Here is a 26,233-nt window from a genome sequence, read left to right on the forward strand (position 1 = left end):
AGACTGTCACTGCATGCTCCTGAGTTTATGGCAGTCTTTGAGCCTGTTGAGGGGCAATGAGTGTGTCCCAGGAGGGGCACTGGTCCAGTGTGGAGTTGAGTTTGGCGTAGAACACCTCCTCTTGTCTCACACTTCTCGTAGGAGTGTGCACTGCAACAAAGAGACAAGAAGATTTTCCTTTACTACAGAAATCTAGCATTACAAAGGCATGTGATCTTCTTGTTGCTCGTCCAACTTTTGGTTCTAGTTTTTGGCAGCAATGAAGTAGCTGACCTGTCTCGGGAATCTATAATACTTCAACAAGCGCGTTAATTCATCACTGAAGGAAAATGGATCCGCTCGGTCTCTGTACTTCCTCTCACGTCTCAAAGCCCTGTTTACTGCCACATCGTGTTGCAGTATAGTTGTAACTCCATCTTCTCTGACGAGACAGCGCAGAGGGTGGCAGGAGAGGTAAATAAACAAACAAGACATATCATACAGGTTATCTACGGTTTATATAGTGAAGAAACGTCCACACAACCCTGCGATCAGTGTAAGGGCCGGTGCTCCTCGAAACCCTCGATCAGCTCTACGAGCAAATATGGCGGTTCGAAAATCGTAAAGACAGCTCCAAGATCTTTCGAACATACACCTTAGGCGAGTTACGAGAGGGTCACGATAAGAGCTACGATGGTCGTATTGTGGCCGCTGCGAGCGTTGGAACATCCGGCCCCAGACCCAGAAAAGCAGAGGGTGCTGTTACAAAGCCGTTACAAAGGCAAAACTCCCGACCGACTACTACTAGCCAAGACTCCCGACCGACAACTCAACTTATCAGTGTCAGCACCAGCAGGGAGCAACACCTACCACTGACGGCCCCACAGCCTAACTAGCCCCATAAAACACCCACGAAGAAGAAGACAATGACGCTGTGTTACTAGTACTTACTACTTATTAGCAACAGGAGCAGTGACGGTAAGAGGCAGGGAGGAAGCGGGCTGTGGTGGGGGTGTGAGGTGTGGCCGAGCTGTGGCGGGGGTGTGAAGTATGGCCGGGCTGTGGCAGGGGCGTGAGGTGTGGCCGGGCTGTGGCAGGGGCGTGAGGTGTGGCCGGGCTGTGGCAGGGGCGTGAGGTGTGGCCGGGCTGTGGCAGGGGCGTGAGGTGTGGCCGGGCTGTGGCGGGGGTGTGAGGTGTGGCCGGGCTGTGGCGGGGGTGTGAGGTGTGGCCGGGCTGTGGCTGGGGCGTGAGGTGTGGCCGGGCTGTGGCAGGGGCGTGAGGTGTGGCCGGGCTGTGGCGGGGGTATGAGGTGTGGCCGGGCTGTGGCAGGGGGTGTGGTGTGGCCGGGCTGTGGCGGGGGTGAGGTGCCGGGCTGTGGCAGGGGTGTGAAGTGTGGCCGGGCTGTGGCCGGGGTATGAGGTGTGGCCGGGCTGTGGCGGGGGTGTGAAGTATGGCCGGGCTGTGGCAGGGGCGTGAGGTGTGGCCGGGCTGTGGCGGGGGTGTGAGGTGTGGCCGGGCTGTGGCGGGGGTATGAGGTGTGGCCGGGCTGTGGCGGGGGTGTGAGGTGTGGCCGGGCTGTGGCGGGGGTGTGAGGTGTGGCCGGGCTGTGGCGGCGGTGTGAGGTGTGGCCGGGCGGTAATAATTCAGGAGATGTGGGCTCTCGAATTTCCAGGCACAAACTATTTTTTTCTAGGTAAAATGTGGTGCTTTTTCAAGTGGAGATAGTCTTTTTTTCCGGAAACTATTAGGAAAGGGGCTATTTCAATTTTCTTGATCAAGTCACAATCCTAATATTTCCGGAAAAAAACCATCTCCACATGAAAAAAACACCACAAATTACCCAGAAAAAAATAGTTTGTGCCTAACCTAACCTAACCTATCCTAACCTAACCTAACCTATCCTAACCTAACCTATCCTAACCTAACCTAACCTAACCTAACCTATCCTAACCTAACCTAACCTAACCTATCCTAACCTAACCTAACCTATCCTAACCTAACCTAACCTAACCTAACCTATCCTAACCTAACCTATCCTAACCTAACCTAACCAGCCCGAGGCCGTGGCACTGCTTCTGCGACAATCAGTCATGCGCGGTATGTGATAAAGGGAGGGTGTATGTCTCTCGGGGTCCAGGAATAATTTTTTTTTTTATGTATTTTTATTTTTTATTTTTTATGGTTTCCGGAAGTGAACAGGGTCTACACTATATACTGATACAGAAATAATGCAGAAAACGTGAGTATTAACGGCGGTAGAGAGAGCCCATACCTCCTGAATATTATCCGGCCGGGCTGTGGCAGGTGCGTGAGGTGTGGCCGGGCTGTGGCGGGGGTGTGAGGTGTGGCCGGGCTGTGGCGGGGGTGTGAGGTGTGGTCGGGCTGTGGCGGGGGTGTGAGGTGTGGCCGGGCTGTGGCGGCGGTGTGAGGTGTGGCCGGGCTGTGGCGGGGGTGTGAAGTGTGGCCGGGCTGTGGCGGGGGTGTGAGGTGTGGCCGGGCTGTGGCGGCGGTGTGAGGTGTGGCCGGGCTGTGGCGGGGGTGTGAAGTGTGGCCGGGCTGTGGCGGGGGTGTGAGGTGTGGCCGGGCTGCGGCGGGGGGGGTGAGGTGTGGCCGGGCTGTGGCGGGGGGGTGAGGTGTGGCCAGGCTGTGGCGAGGGTGTGAGGTGTGGCCGGGCTGTGGTTGGGGGGTGAGGTTTGGCCGGGCTGTGGCGGAGGTGTGAGGTGACACGCTTTCGTTATCATTATTCCCTATTTTCAAGAGTAAAAAAAAGTCCTTGAATTGGATTTTCAAATCGTTTCCATGACTGTTGAAGGTTGTAGAAAGGATATATGAAGAGATACTGATGTTTTATAAGGTAGGTAATGAGATGCAGGCATGGTCCTAAAATGAATCTTAACCGGTTTTTTTTGGAAACTACTAAAAAGTGACTTATTGCAATTTCATCACGAAAGCGTAGCCTCTGGCAGCGGCCACAGTGACGGTGCCGCCGCTGCAGCTGCAAAATAGCTCGCAGAGGGTTTAGGGTCAAGGGCACGAGCAAAGTTGGGCTTTTGCAAAATGTGCTTTGCGCAGCGAGACATCCTCCCTGCACTGCGGTCAGGTCAGGAAAGGGACCTGTACCCTCGGGATCCCTAGAGGCTCGGTGGGGGGTGAACATCAGTGACTGGGAGGGGTAAATGATGAAAAGTGTCCTGACAAATTATGAAAAGCTTCTCAGTCAAAATAAGGCCACGGCGATTTTTCTAAATTGCCGCCGTAGATAAACGTTGCTGGCACACGGCGTGCGCCTACCCACCGCCGTAAATAAACGCCGCTGGCATCCTGGGCCCGGATTCATCAATCTTACCAGCCACGCCTCCGGTATCTCTCACATTTACCGGAGCGCTACCAGAGCTGCGGCATCTTTCAAACACGGGATTCATCAACGGTATGGTAACGCTCCGGTAACTCGCACCCTATCAATGATTGGTTGGGCTGTATAGCCAATCACGTGCGACCTTTGATGCTGTATTTCAGCTTTCACATGTCGTTTGTTTACTAATACACAGACTTCAGAATCAAGACATGTGTATTGTACAGTCGTAAATACTGACTTAAAACAAATAATTAGCGTGGTGATCCCTCAATTAGATGCGTTTTTTACGAATGAATGCACGTTACTTGTATATTTATCCTTGAAATAAAAATATACTCACTTATGTAGCCTAGCTATATTCTGAAGACTTTTGTATATTACCTTCATAGTTTTCCGTCGCCAATGCCAGCTGCGTGCCTCGCTATCACAAGATTGGGTATTATTCTAATGTTTGCCCATACTCACCCCTCGCAACCAAAATTGGGTAGGGGGCCATTGTCATCATGCCTCACTGGTGCAGCCAAGCAATGGGTGTGGGCGTGGGAAGCTGTGGCTGCTGAGGTGAATGGTGTGAGTGGCTTCGTGAGTAGTGTGGAGGAGGTCAGAGCAAAATTTTAAGACATTAAACTCCACAGCAAGAATATTGGAGACGAGATGGGAGGTGACTGTCACAGACAGAACATTATTCCGTCTGCGGTGTTTTAACAAGTAGGGAAAAGTCATATGGGTGGACCGTTCCACAGACTTACATACTATACAGTGCGGCCTGCAAGTGAAGCTGGCCTGAGGCCATGCACGGGTCTGCCCAGTTCATCCCAAACCGACGACTTCACACACCTCACTCCTACCCCGTTTCCTGACCCCAGCATTCATTTTTGAGAAAAATGGAGACCATCATCATCTTCCTGAGAAAATTCTGCATCACACTAGCATAAAATTGTAACAATAATGTGTAAATACACATACAAAAATCAAAGTTAAATGAATAGGGAGTTCACATTTTCTTGCATTTATTTCTCTTCAACTCCTACGTACTCAGCTGGTTTTCGTCACATCGCTTCTATAAACCCAGATCCTAAATCTGCATGCTTTTCTGCTTCTGATGGTGTAGGGCACGTCAGGAGGTCAAAACTACACAGGCTCAAAATCGCCTCCGAACATGAGCCGTGGCAGTGTCTACCCACTTACCACGCCTGCAGTAACTCAGTTACGGGTGCTCGGAGCCATGGTAACTTTTGGCCTTACCACGGCTCTGGTAAGTGGTTGATGAATGCCGATTTACTGGGTGGGCGGAGATACCGCAAGATTTACCAGACAGAGGTCCGGTAAATGGTTTGATGAATCCCGCCGCTGGGGGTTAAGGAGTCGGAGTCGGGGGTATTTTTACCTACTCCGACTCCGGCCTAAAGTAGCCAACTCCACCTACTCTGACTCCGACCCCACTCCCCTGGAAAAAAGTCTCGGTATTAAAGTTTGCCCCAGATCTGGCGATGTTGCATTTGGCATTATAGTTTCAGAGTAATACGTACATTCGCCAGATGTGAGGTTCCATTGTATAAAGTAATACCAGTCAGGAAGAAAATGAAGTGAAGTCACTTAACCATGCGTGTACCTAAACAAACTAGCGGACGGTTGTGCACCAAACCTGACAACACGCGCAAGACACACTTTCTTGTCTTGTAAAAGTGTACAAAATATTTCAACTAAAGATACGACAGAATAAACAAGATTTATCTTCACACTTCCTGATGTTTTAAAAATGTACTAAAATATTACAACAAGTAGATTTATGATGTAGAATGATAATACAAAAAATATGATGTACAAACTTTATACCCGTTACCCCTCTGACAATGTCGCTGTCTACACCTTGTTTCTTTACGTCTCAAAGCAGTACTCTTGAGTCTAAGAGGGACTGTTCTGGTAGGTCCCAGCATATATTAAGACTTTTAAGTGTAAAATATTGGGGTTAATAATGATCTGAATATATATGACTTTAAAAATGTCCTGATAGAAGTGTCAGGCCAAAATTCTTCATTTGACACTTGTAGTTTAAAACTGTTTATTATATATATATTTTTCACATGCCTGCCCAAATTTGGGGGGTGCGTCTTATAAGCTGTCAAATATGGTATTTATTTTGAAGCATATTTTTGTGAAGTTGTGATCTTTGTGTCCCAACAGCCATGCTGGTGCTGGTGCAGAAGTGATGGTCTGAGGCAGTGCTGTGCTCAGCGCTCCCTGTGTCCTCACCGCCGCTGACTTCTGTTGCAGTGGAGGCTGCAAGGCTAGACAGCAGCCTGAGTGGCCGGGACCAGCAGGAGCAGACTGTCTGTGGTGTGAGGATCAGTGGTGATCAGGAGAGCCACCACCACCACCTTGCTGCTGGCATCTCCAGCTTATATAGGAAAGTGAAAGTTTGTGTTCAAGAAGACTTTAGACTGAGAACAGGTCCACTAGACACAGCCCTGCACACACTGGTGAAGGAAACCATGAGTGCCAAGAGTGTGGGAAAAGACTCCCTAGGAAGGGTGACCTCACCAAGTACACCCACACACTCTGGAGGAAGACCTCATGAATGCCATGAGTGTGGCAAAAAGTTCAGGCTTAAGGGTGACCTCAACAGACACACCCTTACACACACTGGTGAAAGATCTCATGAATGCCGTGAGTGTGGCAAAAAGTTCAGTCTCAAGGCTAACCTCATCTCACACATACTTACACACACTGATGAAAGACCTCATGAATGCCATGAGTGTGGCAAAAAGTTCAGCAGGAAGAGTCACCTCAACAGACACACCCTTGCACACACTGGTGAAACACCTCATGAATGCCGTGAGTGTGGCAAAAAGTTCCGCAGGAAGAGTACCCTCAACATACACACCCTTACACACACTGGTGAAAGACCTCATGAATGCAAAGAGTGTGGCAAAAAGTTCACTCAGAAGAGTGTCCTCAAGGCACACACCCTTACACACACTGGTGAAAGACCTCATGAATGCCATGAGTGTGGCAAAAAGTTCAATCAGAAGATTATCCTCAACAAACACACCCTTACACACACTGGTGAAAGACCTCATGAATGCCGTGAGTGTGGCAAAAAGTTTAGTAATAAGAGTTACCTCAACACACACACACTCACACACACTGGTGAAAGACCTCATGAATGCCAAGAGTGTGGCAAAAAGTTTAGTAATAAGAGTAACCTCAAGAAACACACCCTCACACACACTAGTGAAAGACCTCATGAATGCAAAGAGTGTGGCAAAAAGTTTAGTATCAAGAGTAACCTCAAGAAACACACACTCACACACACTAGTGAAAGACTTCATGAATGCAAAGAGTGTGGCAAAAAGTTTAGTAATAAGAGTAACCTCAACACACACACCCTCACGCACACTGGTGAAAGACCTCATGAATGCCAAGAGTGTGGCAAGAGGTTCGGTTCTATGTCTTATCTCAATGTGCACATCTTCAGACACTCTGGCTTGAGAGAGTTCAAGTGTGATGTTTGTGGGAAGCACTTCAAGGTGAAGGCAGATATTGCCAACCACATGAAGATCCACTTCCCCTGAGGTTCTGTGTGTGATGGTGGAGGGCGGCGGGTCGCAGCCACGTCCTGGTTCTGCTGACGGGTCATCTTCCTCGATGCATCAGCATGAGGTACGTAAGGCTGCCCCCTGTGGCTGGTGCGGGGAATTGCACAGGTCAGGGCTGGCCGCTGCGGAATGCTTGCTGTCATTTTTGCATGGAGCATAATGAACTTGGTGTTTCTCAGTGCCTCAAAGACTCAATTTCTCCATCCATGAGGAGGCAGTGGCTGAGTGGTTAGTGTGCCAGCCCTGCATTCAGTGCGTCGTCCATGATGCGGGTCCAAATCCGCCGCTAACCACCTGGGTTTTTCAGTCACCGCCGAGTGGCCTAAAACTACCCACATGCTGTCCTGAAGACCACCCATCAACCCAGACTCTACACCTTTTCACCTTTAAATAAACAAAATTACCTTCAGATTTAAAAACTTGACTCAAATTTTAAAAAGTTGACTTGCAAATTTAAATCCTTTGGCTGCAGTAGGGCATTTTTGGGGTTTTTCAAGGTTGCGTCATATACCCTCAAAAAAAGAAAATGAACCAGTTGGCTTTATATGATTTGTACATCAAGAAAAGACCTTACCTTTTTCATAAATGGCATTTATTTTTCATAGAAAATGTGTAAAGTTTTGAATAAAGTCCAAAATTGTTACAAAACTGGCAAAAAAATAAATAAAAATATCCTGCTAAAATGTAAAATACTTCATTCACTTCATTGTTTGGGGACTTAGACTAAAGAAAAGGCTTGTAAATTGGTGTTGCTGCCATATTGTGACACTTTACTCAGTGCAAAACCTTTTTTTATTGATATAAAGTTGGCACCATTTATGTAAAATTTCCTTGGAGGAAAGACGGAAGATCAAATAAATTTCTTCCCACATAGCATTTATTATATGTAAAAAATATTGTGAAATTATATCCTATAAAATTCAATTCATCAGACATATAAATTGCAACAATGTACCAAATATAGAAAAATATAGCTCAAAAATTTCTTCAGGAAACAGTTTTATAAACATTGATAGGGTGAGAGATTTTCAATACCTTCCCTTCCATGATTATCTGTGAAATATATCATGTTCTGTAATTCAGTGGGGCTCTCTGAAGTAACACTTTATGCCAAATCATGTTTACATGCTCCTTACTTGAAGGAATCTTGGTGGAGGGAGCAACAGTATCCTCCTCTTCTAACTCCACACTATTATCGTTGAAGTCATCCTCAGCCTCATCCAGCCAGTCATCAGATTTTTCCTCAGACATTTCTTCTTCATTTTCACTGTCTGATGCTCTTAGTTCTTCAAGTGTTCTTTGAATTTCTTCATCTGTCTTCAGAAATTTAGTCCACTTCCTTGCTTACTCCATGGTAATCTTGAAAACAAATATATGTATATGTGTAATAAAAAAGGACATCGTACATATATGCAAGAGACAATAGTTATCACCATCCTAGTCTAGCCCAAGGAACATGCATACAAGAAAGAGACAACAGTTATAATCAGCCTAGTCTAGCCTAGGTCATAAATAATATAAAAGAGACTTGTAATATAAAAGACTTGTCTAGCCTAGGATTTGTAAAATGAGAGAGCAGGAGATTGAAAAAGAGAATTAGACATGTATACATGCATTATACATAAGTATCTGTGTGTGCGCACATATTGTTTTAGTAAAATTGCCCTTTTCATAGAGTTAAATGCCCAGTTAAAAACCCTACGTCTGTATTCAAGGTCACACTAATACATCTTCGTTTGTTTACATCATATATGCTTATATAACAATCAGGCATTGTTTATGACACAAATGCAATAATATAATTGATAAAACTTACCTCTGTTATGAGCAGAAATACAAGGAAGTTGTGATAGAAGAACTTCATCGCACACGTGGGCGCCGATCAGCTGTAGCATTGTTTGTTTACTGTTCCCTATGCCGTCGGCAGACAGTTGTAGCTATCGACCTGTGGTTTTCTGTGTGTACTTTTGGGTGAAAACGGATTAATAATCTAAATGGTAAACATTTTTATACCGATGGTGACTATAGTCGACTTTCGCAACCTGGCGCAATCACTCCCGGTGACTATAGTCAAGTACTGCAGCCAAAGGGTTAAAAAGTTGACTTGCAAATTAAAATACTCGACTTTCAAATTTAAAAAGTTGACTCAAATAAAATAAAAAAAATGTTCATATTGGGAAAAATGTAATTAAACTGAAAACAAGTTAATATGTGAATGTGTGTTGAGCCTGTTTTCGTCAAGGCAAGTATAGAGAAGGTATCGTCATACAGGCGGGAGGAAATCACTCCTTGGCAACTCCTATAGCCTTCACGCTTGGCCCCGCCCCGTCCTCGTTGTCTGCCCAAACCGACGACTTCACACACCTCACTCCCACCCTGTTTCCTGACCCCAACATTCATTTTTACGAAAAACTTAGACCACCATCATCTTCTTGAGAAAATTATGCATCACACTAGCATAAAATTGTAACAATAATGTAAAATTACACATACGAAAATCAGAGTTAAGTGAAGGATGGAGTAAACATGTTCTTGCACTTATTTCCCTTCAACTCCTTAGTACTCAGCTGGTTTTCGTCGCATCACTTTTATAAGCCCAGATCCTGAATCTGCATGCTTTTCTGCTTCTGATGGTGTGTGGTATCTCCCGAGGTAAAAATATACATAGGAGGGTCAAAATCGCCTCCGAACATAAGCCGCGCCGTGACGCTTTCATTCGCCTCGGCATTTGTTTACTCAAGTCAGACTCGCCGCTCACACACAGATGGGGCGTGAGGTGAGCGGCGAGTCTGACTTGAGTAAACAAATGCCGAAGCTAATGAACACCGTCACGGCGTGGCTTATGTTTGGAGGTGTTTTTGACCCTATGTATATTTTTACCTCGGGACGTACCACACACCATCAGAAGCAGAAAAGCATGCAGATTCAGGATCTGGGCTTATAAAAGTGATGCGACGAAAACCAGCTGAGTACTAAGGAGTTGAAGGGAAATAAGTGCAAGAACATGTTTACTCCATAGTCACTTTAACTTAATTTTCGTATCTGTAATTTTACATTTATGTTACAATTATGCTAGTGATGCAGAATTTTCAGGAAGATGATGGTGGTCTCAGTTTTCGTGAAATGAATGTTGGGGTCAGGAAAGGGGTGGGAGGAGTGTGTGAGCCGTTTTTTTGCAGACAACGAGGATGGGGCGGGGCTTAATTAGGCTCGAGGAAGGGGCGGAGCTTATCGAGACGCCAGCCAATCATCGTCCAGGATGAGATGCCGTGAACATTTCTATTTATATTTTTTATTCACCGACAATTGCTTCATAGGGTATATAATAAAAAATCAACATCTTATTTTCTTTTATTGTAGTAGTTTATAACATAAAAAACATCCGAGAGGTCTTAATAAAAAAGCTCATTTCAAAATTTGGTTCTTCACGTTCTATGAAAGTGACGCTTCCACTCTGTACTTGCCTTGGTTTTCGTAGCTTGTGGGATATTTTCTCATTATATCCTCATTGGCAACTCTTTCGTGCCCCTAGTTAACGGTGCTAAGCACAACCCAACCCTCTCAGTGACCCAGCGAGCATCTTTTTTAATCCTGCACTGGAAATACATTTTATAATGCTACACCAGGACGGAAGACTTGCCAAACCTACCGTGGAGTGCTTTTATTTCTTAAGCACAGTGGGGAGTGACCTGTGTTTGTCCATAGGTTACCGCATCCTTGCACAAGGCTTGGAGGGTCCCATGACGGGTGTCAGGAGGTGGGGTCGAACCTACGACCTTTCGGTTGTCAAGGCGATGCTCTACCAACTGAGCTGACTAGAGTTCTAAATTAATTCCAATATAAAAAAATAAAAAAAACATGAAAATCTGATGGCATGTTTCAGAGCTGGTTAGATCCTCAGCATGCGGTATTCATTAGGATTACTTAAAATTACATGGAAAATAATAAATAACAAACAGAAGCCTGGGAATAAAATGTTATTAAAATAAGTCATTTGATTTTGAGGCTTTTATTATCGTCAGGTGTCATGTTTGCAGAGAAAACAAATCAATATTTGTATCCTTTTTTTCTTTGTAATGCATCCCATGGTAGTCAAGGCAGTTACTACTTACTAAGGGAAATAAAAACTGTCCAATTTAATAAATCAATATGAGTTATGCTGTTAACTGAAAATCAAGCTACGAAAACAGGCTCTCTACACACATTCACATACCATTAACTTGTTTTTCAATATAATTATTTTTTTTTAATTTGAAATCCATTTTTTAATTTGAAAGGCAACTTTTTAAATTTGAAAATCAAGTATTTTGATTTGAAAGTCAGCTTTTCAAATTTGAAGGAAATTTTTTTAGTATGAAAGTCAACTTTTTAAATTTGAAGGAAATTTTTTTATTTGAAAGTGAAAAGGTGTAGAGTTGAAAATAAACTATTAATTAAAGTTTTATTGTTGCGACACTTATATAACGCGCATTCAGCGCCCGTGCTCAGTCAGTTGCCTCACGACTGCCGCAAAGGTGGGTGCATGATAGTTTCCTGCAAAGTTCAAATAGTTTGGTGACTTTCTAACTCGTCCTACTCTATTGTTACTGATGTTAGAGTGTGGTAGAGCAGCCGGGCAGGATAGAGAGGCAACGGGTAGGTAGGTGCGTTTACTGTGTGAGACCCGAGGAATCTGATCCCTAAGATCAGTACAGTGACGTCGTTACTTCCGACTCCTATTCGAACATATTCGAACCGTATCGTAAACCCTTTGCTGGAACACCACTACCACATTCCTTTCCCCCCAAGATAAAGTACCCCAATGACCTCATTCCGCATGGAATATTACAATGACAAATCCGTACAGGAATACAGATGAAAATATATACAATTTAATATCCTAGTCTGGATGGCGGTTGACCCTTTGTGGTCCTGCTGGACCTTCGCAGGGGCTGGACCTCAGACTTTGGCGGAGAGTCCCTCTTCACCACATCCTGAGCAGGCGGAGCCACACCCAACTCGCTGGACTCTGCTCCGATAACTGCCGATGCCTGAGGCGTCTCCTCGGGAACGTCCCTCGGCAGAGGAGCCGTTACGCCACTAATGTCCTCCCTCGGATGAGAAGCTTGAATCTCGGGAAATAGTACCGAATCACCATCTTCATCATCCACGCCGATGGAGTCATCGTCATCCCGAGGCTCATTCACGGGAGTGGCGGAGCGCCGCCGAATGTGGTCCAAGTGACGCCGCACCAAGTCCCCGTTCTGTAGTTGTACGAGATATGAAATGGGACCCAACTGCCTCGTTACCACTCCTGGAAGCCACCGAGAAACATTGTTAGTAAACATTTTGACAAATACTTCTCCCATTTCTATGTTCCTCTCCTTACTGTGGCGATCGTGCAGCCGAGCTTGACTGGCCTGCCTCAGAGCAACCTTATTCTCTACATCCGGCCTAAGTAGCGAGAGCCGCGAGCGAGGCAGACGACCCATGAGCAGCTCGGCGGGCGTCTGGCCGGTGGTCGTGTGCGGAGTGATGCGGTAGTGAAACAGGAATCTCGATAATCGCTCACTTAAGGTCGCGTTCGATTTCATCCTCTTCAGGCCATTTTTCACGGTCTTGACAGCATTTTCAGCTTGTCCGTTGGTAGCTGGGTGATAAGGTGAAGAATGAATTAAACGTATTCCGTTAGTTTTCAAGAAACTTCCAAATAAAGAGCTCGTGAAAGTCGGGCCATTATCTGTTACTACGGTGTGAGGAAGACCATGTGTGGCAAAAGTCTGACGACACCTTTCAGTAGTTGCTTCAGCTGTAATAGTCTTCATATCGGGCACTTCAATCCATTTAGAGTAAGCGTCAATCCATTTAGAGTAAGCGTCAATCCATTTAGAGTAAGCGTCAATCCATTTAGAGTAAGCGTCTACCATAACCAGCAACATACGGCCCGACACGGGACCAGCAAAATCCATATGAACCCTGTACCACGGCTTGTGAGGAAATTCCCAGGGATGCAGCTGAGCTTTAGGGGGTGACTGAGCCAGTTGTTGGCAAGGAAAACACTGCCTTACCTTAACTTCTATGTCATTGTCCAGGTGCGGCCACCATACATAGTTTCTGCTTAGAGCCTTCATCCGTGTTTTTTTTTTTTTTTTTTTTTTTTTTTTTTTACAGCAAAGGAGACAGTTCAAGGGCACAAAAAAGTAAACATTAATAAAAAAAAAAAGCCCGCTACTTGCTGCTCCTAAAAAGAATCCAAAGAGGTGGCCGAAAGATAGGTCAGTTTCGGGAGGAGAGGTGTCCTGATACCCTCCTCTTGAAAGAGTTCAAGTCGTAGGCAGGAGGAAATACAGATGAAGGAAGATTGCTCCAGAGTTTACCAGCGTGAGGGATGAAAGAGTGAAGATGCTGGTTAACTCTTGCATAAGGGGTTTGGACAGTATAGGGATGAGCATGAGTAGAAAGTCGAGTGCAGCGGGGCCGCGGGAGGGGGTGAGGCATGCAGTTAGCAAGTTCAGAAGAGCAGTCAGCGTGGAAATATCGATAGAAGATAGAAAGAGAGGCAACATTGCGGCGGAATTTAAGAGGTAGAAGACTATCAGTATGAGGAGGAGAGCTGATGAGACGAAGAGCCTTAGCCTCCACTCTGTCCAGAAGAGCTGTGTGAGTGGAGCCCCCCCACCACATGAGATGCATACTCCATACGAGGGCGGACAAGGCCCCTGTATATGGACAGCAACTGTGCAGGGGAGAAGAACTGGCGGAGACGGTACAGAACGCCCAGCCTCGAGGAAGCTGATTTAGTAAGAGATGAGATATGAAGTTTCCAGTTGAGATTTTGAGTTAAGGATAGACCGAGGATGTTTAGTGTTGAGGAAGGTGATAGCTGGGTGTTGTCAAAGAATAGGGGATAGTTGTTTGGAAGAATGTGTCGAGTGGATAGGTGGAGAAACTGTGTTTTTGAGGCGTTGAAGGACACCAGGTTTTTCTTGCCCCAATCGGAAATAATAGTAAGGTCTGAGGCGAAGCGTTCTGCAGCCTCCAGCCTTGAGTTGTTAAGTTCCTGAAGGGTGGGTCTTCTATTAAAAGAAGTTGAATAATGCAGAGTGGAATCATCGGCGTAGGAATGGATAGGACAGCTCGTTTTGGAAAGAAGATCATCAATGAACAACAGAAAAAAGTGGGAGATAGGACAGAACCCTGTGGGACACCACTGTTAATAGATTTATGGGAAGAACAGTGACCGTCTACCACGGCAGAAATAGAACGGTCAGAAAGGAAACTGGAGATAAAGGTACAGAGAGAAGGATAGAAACCGTAGGAGGGTAGTTTAGAAAGCAAAGATTTGTGCCAGACCCTATCAAAAGCTTTTGATATGTCCAGCGCAATAGCAAAAGTTTCACCGAAACGGCTAAAAGAGGATGACCAAGAGTCAGTTAAGAAGGCTAGGAGATCACCAGTAGAACGCCCTTGGAACCCATACTGGCGATCAGATAGAAGGTCAGAAGTGGAAAGGTGCTTTTGAATCTTCCGGTTGAGATTGATTCAAAAGCTTCAGAAAACAAGAAAGTAAAGCAATAGGACGGTAGTTTGAGGGATTGGAGCGGTCACCCTTCTTAGGTACAGGCTGTATGAAGGCATATTTCCAGCAAGAAGGAAAGGTAGATGTTGACAGGCAGAGGCGAAAGAGTTTGACCAGGCAGGGTGACAGCACGGAGGCACAGTTTTTAAGGACAATCGGAGGCACTCCATCAGGTCCATAAGCCTTCTGAGGATTGAGGCCAGAGAGGGCAAAGAAAACATCATTTTTGAAGAATCTTTATAACAGGCATAAAGGAGTCAGAGGGGGGATGAGTAGGAGGAATATGCCCAGAATCGTCCAGAGTGGAGTTTTTAGAAAAAGTTTGAGAGACGAGTTCAGCCTTAGAGATAGAGGAGACGGCAGTGTTGCCGTCAGGACTGAGGAGTGGAGGGAAAGATGAAGAAGTGAAGTTGGAGGAGATGTTTTTGGCTAGATGCCAGAAGTCACGGGAAGAGCTAGAGAAAGCAAGGTTTTGACATTTTCTATTAATGAAAGAATTTTTGGTTAGTCGGAGAATAGATTTGGCACGATTTCGGGCAGAAATGTAAAGTTCATAATTAGCATTAGTTTGCAGGCTCTGGTACATTTTGTGAGCTACCTCTCTATCATTGACAGCACGAGAACAAGCGTGATTAAACCAAGGCTTTTTAGCGTGAGGAGTAGAGAAAGAACGAGGAATGTATGCCTCCATTCCAGAGACAATCACCTCTGTGATGCGCTGAGCACACACAGAGGGGTCTCTATCCTGGAAGCAATAATCATTCCACGGGAAATCGGAAAAGTACATCCTCAGGTCGTCCCACTGAACTGAAGGAAAATGCCAGAAGCATCGCCTCTTCGGTGGGTCCAGAGGGTGTACAGGAGCGATAGGACAGGATGCAGAAATAAGATTGTGATCGGAGGAGCCCAACGGAGAGAACAGTTTGACAGAATAAGCAGAAGGGTTTGAGGTAAGGAAGAGGTCTAGAATGTTGGGCCGATCTCCAAGACGGTCGGGAATACGTGTAGGGTGCTGGCCCAACTGCTCTAGGTCGTTGAGGATAGCAAAGTTGTAGGCTTGTTCACCAGGATGGTCAGTGAAAGAGGATGAAAGCCAAAGCTGGTGGTGAACATTGAAATCTCCTAGGATGGAGATTTCAGCGAAGGGAGAGTGGGTCAAGATATTCTCCACTTTAGAATTCAAATCGTCAAAGAATTTTACATAGTTGGTAGAGTTAGGTGAGAGATAAACAGCACAGATGTATTTAGTAATAGAATGACAGTGAAGTCTTAACCAGATGGTGGAAAATTCAGAAGAGTCAAGGTCGTGGGCACGGGAGCAAGTGATGTTGCGCACGTAGGCGCAACATCCAGCTTTGGATTGAAATTTAGGATAGAGATAGTAGGAGGGAACAGAGTAGCGATTGCTGTCAGTAGCCTCAGAAACCTGTGTTTCGGTAAGGAAGAGAAGGTGAGGTTTAGAGGAGGAGAGATGATGTTCCACAGAATGAAAATTAGAGCGAAGACAGCGAATGTTGCAGAAATTGAGAAGAAAGAGGTTCGAGGAGTTATCAAGACACCTCTCGGGTCGGCAGCCAGAAGGGGAGTCCTCCCTGGGGGAATTTGTGGTCCCCCCCCCAGGCGGGGACTCCGAGGCTTGGTGTATGTGCGCCATTTTGAAATTTTAATTTTGGGATAAGGTGTATATGTTGTGTGAATGTAGTGTGGTGTGGATAAAGAGAGGATCTGTCTTTAGAGCGCATGCTGAACTACTCTCCGGTGTTGGTGAGACAATAGGGAAACTGTTAGTGAGGACATGGGAAGGGTCTTTGGAGGGCTTCAGTTCCCTTCTCACCTCCCATATATACCTCACCGGGAGTGGCTTGCGCCCGCTCGGTAGGTGTCTTCCTACCTACTCCAGTAGGTAGGATGCCCCTCATGAAGCTCATCCAGTAGTTCTTCTCTGGCCGATGGAGGAATAACCACCCTGGACCCCCACAGCACTACGCCTCCCTCCAGGCTGAGCTCTTATTGCCTCCTGAAATAAGGCACGAAGTCTTCACTCGGTGGTTTAAGAGGCCATCCTTCCCGGAGGAACAACTTTACCTTGCTCAGAACCGGGTCTCTGTCTGTCCCAGTCCTCACTTGCTGCACCGTTATTGGAGAGTGATTTAAAGCATCCATGGCCAGAACAGTCTCTGGAAGAGGAGTATCTTGAGAGGGAGCCTCAGAGTACTGTAAACGGCTCAAGGCATCAGCATGAACAATAAGCTTCCCCGGCCTGTATTGGTACGCAGATAAAGTGATAGCCCACCTCTGTAGCCGTGGTGAGGCAATGACTGGAATGGCCTTGTTTTCCCCCAACAATGCCAGTAACGGCTTGTGGTCAGTAGGGACCTCAAAAGGCCTGCCAAAGAGGTACTTATGGAATTTTTTAACCCCATATAATACCGCCATTGCTTCTTTATCTAACTGTGAATAATTCCTCTCTGCCTGCGAGAGTTTCCTTGATTTAAAGGCGATGGGTCGATGGCTCCCGTCGTCCATGATGTGGGCTAAAACAGAACCCACTCCGAATGGTGAGGAGTCAACAGTTAATAGCAAGGGCTTGGAAGGGTCATAATGGACTAACACAGGGGCAGACTTCAGCATTGACTTTACCTTGTCGACAGCGGCCTGTTGAGATTGGCCCCACCCCCATGGCTGGTCCTTACGTAACAATTCATGAAGAGGCTCCAGAACCGTCGACAGATGTGGCAGGAACTGATTGTAGTACGTAACCAAGCCCACGAAGCACTGCAACTCTGTCACATTCGTGGGAGACTTCATGTTTGAGATGGCCTCGACGCGGTCGTCTAGCACCTGTACTCCCGCGGCAGACACACGGAAACCCAAGTAAGTCACCTCTGGTGGTCTGAAAAAGCACTTTCTTTTTTCAATTTCAATCCCGATGCTGCGAGCTTGCGAAGCACTGCACGAAGGTTGGCATCGTGTTCCTTCAATGAACGACCCGTGATCAATATGTCGTCCAAGTAGACTGCCACTCCTGGTAAGCCGCGCAGCAGGTTTTCCATCTCTTTGAAAAACTGACACCGCTGAGCTCACACCAAAACTGAGCCTGTTACAAACAAAGAGCCCCCGGTGTTAATAAGGACGCCTCCGTGTCACAATCATTGGTCTTGACTTTCTTTCTGGTGCACTGTTCTCACCTCCTTCATTACTTGCGGGCTGAGGCACCATACCTATCCTCCGTAATTCCACAACGTCACTATCAAAACAATTTAGGTCCAACTCTCCACAAAACTCTTTAAACATTAGCTTATCATGTCTCATCTTGTCTTCTCAATCCTCCATATTAAACCCACTTATCATGACTTCCGGCATTCTGTGAAGAATTATATTATTCTCTCTACGGAGAATGTCCTTAACTTGTTCCACTGCCTCCTCTGCAATCCCACTTTTGCCTGCTTTTGTAGTACTTTGTGAGTTGTAAGTATTCTGAGTTTCCATCACATAATCCTTGCAAGATTTTACTAAATCATCCTTTACCTCATTGTAAATTTTCTCCTTAGCTTCTTCAATTAGATTACCTTTTATGACATTCATATCCTTATGCACCTCTACAAGCTTATCTGTCTCCCATTTCCAACACTCTAAGTTCTTCGATTTTCTCTTTCACTCCATCCATTTCTATACTAAGTCGGCTCTTAACTTCGGCTACTTCACTTTCAACAGCACCAAGCTTAACATATGTCTCCTTCTCAAAATTCTTCATCCTTGTTTCCATTACATCTTGTCTCTTTTCTAACTTTGTAATGTGGTTCAGAACCTTACCAGCAACAATATCACATTTGTTGCAGTACCAGTGGAGTTTGCTAGCATCAGCCCTCCCTAAAAATTTATATACCTCTCTTGATACTCCTTCACACTTAATATGGTGCCAAAATTCACAAAGACCGCACAGTAATGCATCATCATATTCTTGTACCTTCACTTTGCAGTCTGGACAAACCTCCCCCTCTTGAGCCACCACCTTCTCTGTTTGTTTACGTGTGTCACCTCCTTCCGCCATGGCTGATCGGCTGATCCTGGGATGGTAATTTCTTCCTATGTATTTGTCCACTTCTTGCTGGAAACACTTCTCCAGATCCAGTCAATATACTCCTTGGCTTCTTATATTTGATTTAAACAGCTTGCCACTATTCAACTATAATTCAAACTCATAAACAATCGAGCAAATGCAGAGCCAGCCAGAAACACGTCCAACACCAAGACCTCTCTCTCCTGTTAATAGTAGGCATTAGGCTAATAGCCGGTGAGGATACACTTTGAGAGTGAAGTTAATATCAAAGTCGAAAGTTAATACCAAGTTTAGTATTAATAGTTGACGAGGATACGGGCCCTGACATGACTCTCCCTCAGGACCTCACCTGAATCTCCCTCAGGACCTGACATGACTCTCCCCACTGTCCCTCCCTCCCCACACCCTTCTTGTTTTCATCCTCTTTATCTCTACCCGTTTCCTCCACTACTTTTCATTGTTCTCCCTTCTTACATCCTCTATCTGTATTTTTTTCATGACCCACTCTGTCCCTCTCCTCCCTTTCCCCTTCCGTATTTAACTAATTGTGATTTAAAAGAAGTGAGCTACGCACATATTGGTCTTCCTCTGAGTATTCTTCCGCCCCGCCAAACTAATTCCTGCGCGAAGTTCGTACTTACGAAGCAAATGTCGAAACTCGAAACAAGAATTATTGAATCATTTATTGGGACCGCGTCGTAACGACGAAACGTCGTAGGAAGTGTTTATAAGAATGTGGGAAAGGTCAATAGGAGTGTGGGAAAGATTTGTAAGAGTGTGGGGAGGGTTTATAAAGCCTTAAAATATATATAAATAATAAAAAAAATATAAGGTCGCTACTTCGCGGATTTTCGCCTATCGCAGGGGTTCTGGAACCTAACCCCCACGATAGACGAGGGATTACTGTACGTTACACCGGCCAAGTTTACAACTGACTGCTCGCCGTGAAGGCTGGCCACAGACTGCTTTCGGCAGAAGGGCTAACAGCTGACTGCTCGCGTCTTAACACCGTGAAGTTTTACAGCTAACTGAGTGTGTACTCAACAAAAGAACAGTAACAGGGTGTGTTAGCAACCACTTTTTAAATTTTTTTTTATTTTATTTACAGCTAAGGAAACAGTTCAAGAGCGTAACGAAAAACATAAAAAAAGCCCGCTACTTACTGCTCCTGAATAGAGGTCAAAGGAGTGTCCAAAAAGAGAGGTCTATTTTTTTATTTTATAGTGCGCCATTTTGCAGCGAGTGAGACGCCGTTACCATAGCAACGACGAGGCTTAGTTAAAGAACGGCCTTTATCTCCACTCTTGCAGCACTCTTGGAGCACTGGCAGTTACTGCGGCAAGAATTTCTTTTACACTATTATTTTCAGGGTGTTGGCCCTGAGGGAGTAAGCCGTTTCAAAGGCTATAGTTGGGACCGAAAAGGACAACTACCTCCCGAACCAAGACCAAGGGAGAAATCCCAGGCCACCTGTGACATCAAGACCAGGATCAAGATCAAAGATACAGCGAACACTGCTTCCATTCACGTGGTATGCTCTCCCTATGGCAACGCAACTCATCCCAAAACGTAACTTTTCCTAAATTTGAATTCTTCTGCAAGGTGAACACCTTTCTCGAACGCTTTGGGGTGCTTTCAGCAGGTGTTTTGATAGAACTGTTGCCACTCACGCCATGGCTACTTGGTGCGACGAGCGGGAAATTTAAAAATCCCTAAAAAAATCTTCCATGACAATCCGTATAAAACCGAAACCGTACTATTTGAGGGACGGCTGTATATATATATATATATATATATATATATATATATATATATATATATATATATATATATATATATATATATATATATATATATATATATATATATATATATATATATATATATATATATATATATATATATATATATATATATATATATATATATATATATATATATATATATATATATATATATATATATATATATATATATTTATTTATTTATTTATTTTGTATGCCTGCCCATATTGGGGTGTGTGTCTTATAAGCTGTCAAATGTGGTATTTATTTTGAGGCGTATTTTTTGTGAAGTTGTGATCTTTGTGTCCCAACAGCCTCGCCGGTGCTGGTGCAGAAGTGAGGGTCTGAGGCGGTGCTGTGCTCAGCGCTCCCTGCGTCCTTCCTGCCGCTGACTTCTGTTGCAGTGGAGGCTGCAAGCCCGGGCAGCAGCCTGAGCGGCCGGGACCAGCAGGAGCAGACTGTCTCTGGTGTGAGGGTCAGGGGTGATCAGGAGAGCCACCACCACCACCACCACCTTGCTGCTGGCATCTCCAGCCATAAAGGAAAGGGAAAGTTTGAGTTCAAGAAGACTTGAGACTGAGAACAGGTCCACTAGACACAGCCTTGCACACACTGGTGAAGGAAACCATGAGTGCCAAGAGTGTGGGAAAAAATTCCCTGGGAAGGGTGACCTCACCAAGTACACCCACACACTCTGGAGGAAGACCTCATGAATGCCAGGAGTGTGGCAAAAAGTTCAGGCTTAAGGGTGACCTCAACAGACACACCCTTACACACACTGGTGAAGGAAACCATGAGTGCCAAGAGTGTGGGAAAAAATTCCCTGGGAAGGGTGACTTCACCAAGTACACCCACACACTCTGGAGGAAGACCTCATGAACGCCATGAGTGTGGCAAAAAGTTCAGTCACCTCAACATACACACCCTAACACACACTGGTAAAGGACCTCATGAATGCCAAGAGAGTGCCAAAAAGTTCAATTATAAGAGTGCCCTCAACAGACACACCCTTACACACACTGGTGAAAGACCTCATGAATGCCAAGAGTGTGGCAGGAGGTTCATTTCTATGTCTGTGTTGAACAAGCACATCTTCAGACACTCTGGCCTGAGAGAGTTCAAGTGTGATGTTTGTAAGAAACATTTCAAGACCAAGCAGGATATTGCCAAACACATGAAGATCCACTTCCCCTGAGGTGCTGTGTTGTGCTGCTCGATGTGTGTGTGTGTGTGTGTGTGTGTGTGTGTGTGTGTGTGTGTGTGTGTGTGTCCAGCATCTATTATTATTATTATTATTATTATTATTATTATTATTATTATTATTATTATTATTATTATTATTATTATTATTATTATTATTATTATTTGAGTGACAATGATGATGTAATGTGTGAAAGAGGTCTGTAAACAAACATACAGACATACAGATGTACACACACACACACACACACACACACACACACACACACACACACACACACACACACACACACACACACACACACACACACACAAACAGTTTTTTCATCTTTGTAATAAATTCTTCAACTTGAGAATTTGTTTGTTTGTTTGTTTTTTCTTTTTTTCCTCCATTGTCCTTCATTTTATACTTTTTGTTAAATTTTTTCCTTCCATTTCTCTTTAATTTCCTTCATTCTCATTCTTTCCTTCCTTGTTTTTCTCCTTGTGTTTTCCTGTTTCCTTCATTTTCATGTTTTTTTTTATAATTCCCTTTTTCATTTCAGTGTTTTTTTTCACTTCTTAATTTTCCTTAACATATTCCCTGAACCTTTTCTCTTCCTTAACCTTTTCCTTAACATTTTTCCTTCCTTTTTCCTTGATCTTTTCCCTTCCTTAACCTTTTTCCTTAACCTTTTCTTTCCTTTTCCTTAACCTTTTTCCTTAACTTTTTTCCTTTCTTTTTCCTTCCTTAACCTTTTCCCTTCCTTAACCTTTTTCCTTAACCTTTTTCCTTCCTTTTTCCTTAATCTTTTCCCTTCCTTAACCTTTTTCCTTCCTTTTTCCTTAATCTTTTCCCTTCCTTAACCTTTTTCCTTAACCTTTTTCCTTCCTTTTTCATTAATCTTTTCCCTTCCTTAACCTTTTTCCTTCCTTTTTCATTAATCTTTTCCCTTCCTTAACCTTTTTCCTTAACCTTTTCCTTCCTTTTCCTTAACCTTTTCCTTTTTTCCTTAACCTTTTCCCTTTTTCCTTAACCTTTTCCCTTTTTCCTTTACCTTTTCCTTCCTTTTCCATAATTTTTTTCCCTTAACCTTTTCCTAACCTTATCATTTCATTTTTCATTTCAGTGTTTTCTTTCACATCTTCATTTTCCTAAACCTTCTTTTTCTTCATGATTTTATTTTATAGACTCTCTCTCTCTCTCTCTCTCTCTCTCTCTCTCTCTCTCTCTCTCTCTCTCTCTCTCTCTCTCTTCCTTCCCTCTTAATTTTTGTCTCTCTACTTTCTATGTCTGTCCATATATATATATATATATATATATATATATATATATATATAAATATCTATATATATATATATAAATATATATATATATATATATATATATATATATATATATATATATACATATATATATATATATATATATATATATATATATATATATATATATATATATATATATATATATATAGTGTTGTACTCACTTCTACCCTCACACAGGCAGACAGGTGCTCTCCCAGTACTTAAACTGGGCTCGATATGGAAAACACAGTGCTCCCAAGAGGCGGACAGAAGACACAAAGACACTCCCGCGGACACACTAGCACAAACCCACAGAGCACACAGCGAGGCACAAGTAAATACAGGGCGGACTTACTTGGGGTTTACTAAGCAGTAGCACGTTGTACAATCCTTATAGTCAAAGGGGGAGGCAGTCAAGGCACAAATCACAGGCGATTAAGTCCTAAGGCACAGAGCACAGGCGAGCGCGTCCTTTGTCTTCTCTCCGTCTCCACTCTTCCTCGCCGCATGGCGTCCCTCTCCAGCCCGCCCCCTCAACGGGGCCGCAGGGAACCCTCATTACGTCACGTGGCGCCAATTACAATTTAAACTAAGCTAAGCCTTGGCGTAACACTACCCCTTAAGCGCAGGCGACCCGCCTCGCCAACTTAACAAAACAAATAAAACATAACTGGGGAACTAAACAAATCATTCTGTATCAAAATCTGTAAGCCATCCTGGCCTCCTCCTCTCACGTCTTGGTCGTCGCGGTGGAGGTGAGGGCGAGGAGAGGCAGCAGGCTGGTCCAGGTCACCAGCAGAGCCGGCCACCAGGTCGGCGTCTCCACCTGCCTCCTCCACATCATCCGCGACCTCGACGTCCACCGGGTCAAGTTCTGCCCGGTCCTCCTCGTCACTACTGGGGTAGTCAGGGTCCTCCTCAGCGCCAGTACCCCAGGAGTAACGGCCCGGCCCATGGTAGCGCCAGAGCCGGTCAACGTGGACGACAGAGGAGCGTTTGCGGCCCCTCCTGATGCGGTAGGTGACAGCGGACAGGACTGCAATCACCGTGTAGGGCCCCTCCCAGGGACTCTGCAGCTTCGGTGATAACCCTTTCTTCCGGCGAGGGTTATGCAGCCACACTCTGTCACCCACCGCATACTTCACGTCCGCATGCGGCGATCGTAGTAGTCCTTCATCGCCTGGCCTGCCACTCTGAGCTTGCCGCGCACCTGGTGATGGACCTCGACCAGGTTCTCCTGCAGCGCGGCAGCGAAGCCAGAGGTGACAGTCGGCAGGCCCACGTCCGGCCGCCCTGTCGCCAGATCCACGGGGAGTCTGAGCTCGCGGCCAAACATAAGACGTGCGGGTGTATAGTCAGTGGCCTCGTGCACAGCGGACCGGTACGCCATCAGCATTGCGGGCAACTTGACGTCCCAGTCCTCCTGGTTTGCCCCGCAATACGGCCAACTGCTGTGCGAGTGTCCGGTTGAACCGCTCCACCATCCCGTCCGACTGCGGGTGGAGTGGCGTCGTTCAGGTCTTCCACTCCCAGCAAGTCGCAGCACTCACGGAACACACGGGACTCGAACTCACGGCCCTGGTCTGAGTGCAGTTCTGACGGCACACCGAACCGGGTGAAGCACTCGTTTACTAGGACACTCGCCACTGTTTCAGCCTCGTGGTTCGGGAGCGCATACGCCTCAGGCCACTTCGTGAAGTAGTCCATCACGACGCATACGAAACGATTGCCCCGGGGCGTCATGGGCAGCGGGCCAGCAATATCTACAGCAACCCGCTCCATTGGCGCCCCCACGCTGTACAACTGAAGCGGAGCCCGATTCCGGCGTGTGGGGCCCTATTACGCACTACAAACGTCACAGGCCCGACACCACTCGGAAACGTCGTGCCGCATACCGACCCAGTAGAAGCGCTGGCGGAGACGTTTAAGGGTCTGTTTCTCGCCCAAGTGGCCCCTAGTAACACCGGCGTGCACCTCCCGTAACACCTCAGCACGCTTTGCACGGGTACCACCACTACCCAGGCGTCTCTGCCCTCCGCCTAACACCTCCCAGCGCTTTACTAGCACTCCCCACCGGTCCAACCGCAGCGTCTCCCACTGGTCGACGAGGCACTTAGTGGCAGGACTCTCCGCCGACACTTCCTCCCACCGGGGTCGCTCCCCGCTGGCCCTGAGCCAACGCACTACAGGAGCAAGAGCGGGGTCTGCGCTCTGTGCCTCACGCCACCGGTCGTTGCCTTCAGTGGCGTTGGCAGGCACTGTTAAGCGTCGGCAAACAGGGTCAGGGTCCCGACGCGCCTGGTGTGAGTAGCTTGCCTCACACGGGCTCTGACTCACGGCGTCAGGTCCTTCAGGGACGGAATGAGCTACCTGCCTCACACGGGCGTCGAGTCACAGGGTCAGGGTCCTTGCTAGCACAGTGAGAGCAACCTGCCTCACACGGGCGCCGGCTCAAACTATCGGCGTTGCTGTGCACACGACCCGGGCGGTGAACAATCCGGTAGTTGAACTGCTCGAGCCTTCCCAACCACCTCGCCAGCTGACCCTCCGGCGCCTTCAGTGTTTTCAACCACTGCAGGGCAGCGTGGTCGGTCCGGACGGTGAACTCAGCGCCGTAGAGGTACGGCTGGAAGTGCTCGAGACTGTTTCCTACTGCAGCTCCTTCCTGGTCACGCAGTAGTTGCGTTCAGGCCTACTGAACTTGGCGCTGTAGTAGGCCACCACGTGCTCCCTTCCATTCTTCACCTGCGACAAGACAGCCCCGATGCCCTCCGCACTGGCGTCGGTGTCAAGCAGGTAAGGGAGCTTCGGGTTGGGGTACGGCAGGACCGGCGCCTCCACTAGGGCCCTCTTCAGGCCGTCGAACGCAGCCTGGCACGCCTCGTCCCACTCGAAAGGCACTCCTTTACGAGTGAGGCGGTGTAGGGGCGCCGCGATGGTGGCGAAGTCCTGCACGAAGCGACGGTAGTAGGTGCACAGACCCAAGTAGCTCCTGACCTCAGCTACGTTAGTGGGCCGAGGCCAGTCTGCTACTGCTGCCACTTTCTGCGGGTCTGTGCGCACGCCGTCCTTGCTGACGACATGCCCCAGGAACGGCACCTCGTACTGGAAGAGGGAGCACTTCTTGGGGCTGAGCTTGAGGTTAGCCTTCCTCAGGCGTTGCAGGACCTCCTCCAGCCTCCCCAGCTCCTCCTCGAAGGTGCCTCCGTAGACGATGACGTCGTCGAGGTAGATGAGGCCGTCCTCCACTGCAGGCCGTCCAGCACCCGCTCCATCAGACGTTCAAAACCGCCAGGGCGTTGCAGAGGCCGAAGGGCATGACATTAAACTGCCACAAGCCCTGCCCGAAGGAAAAACTGTCTTCGGCTTGTCCTCTTCGGCCATCTCCACCTGGTGGTAGCCCGACTTCAG

General features: G+C 46.4%; 2 protein-coding genes across 3 annotated transcripts; one reads left to right on the plus strand and one right to left on the minus strand.

Moving 5' to 3' along the window:
* Positions 1-25: 25 nt before the first annotated feature.
* LOC126993947 (uncharacterized) lies at positions 26-3,136 on the minus strand. The gene is made up of 4 exons (XM_050853175.1): positions 3,100-3,136; positions 1,329-1,438; positions 931-1,154; positions 26-131 (listed from the first exon to the last, which is right to left on the minus strand). Exons 1-4 carry the CDS (start codon positions 3,134-3,136, stop codon positions 26-28), a joined length of 477 nt encoding a protein of 158 aa, XP_050709132.1.
* Positions 792-21,701, plus strand: LOC126993934 (zinc finger protein 239-like). Of its 2 annotated transcripts, XR_007748586.1 has the most exons (3): positions 792-957; positions 5,519-6,997; positions 20,650-21,701. XR_007748586.1 is itself a non-coding variant. In XM_050853164.1 (2 exons), exon 2 carries the CDS (start codon positions 5,827-5,829, stop codon positions 6,907-6,909), a length of 1,083 nt encoding a protein of 360 aa, XP_050709121.1. In that variant the 5' UTR covers positions 792-957; positions 5,519-5,826; the 3' UTR covers positions 6,910-7,919. The 2 variants fall into 2 exon arrangements, 1 of the variants encoding a protein (XP_050709121.1); XM_050853164.1 differs by lacking the exon at positions 20,650-21,701 and having other exon boundaries at positions 5,519-7,919.
* The last annotated feature ends 4,532 nt before the right edge of the window (positions 21,702-26,233 follow it).

Source organism: Eriocheir sinensis, unplaced genomic scaffold (genome assembly GCF_024679095.1).
Source record: "Eriocheir sinensis breed Jianghai 21 unplaced genomic scaffold, ASM2467909v1 Scaffold7, whole genome shotgun sequence".
Lineage (NCBI taxonomy): Eukaryota > Metazoa > Arthropoda > Malacostraca > Decapoda > Varunidae > Eriocheir > Eriocheir sinensis.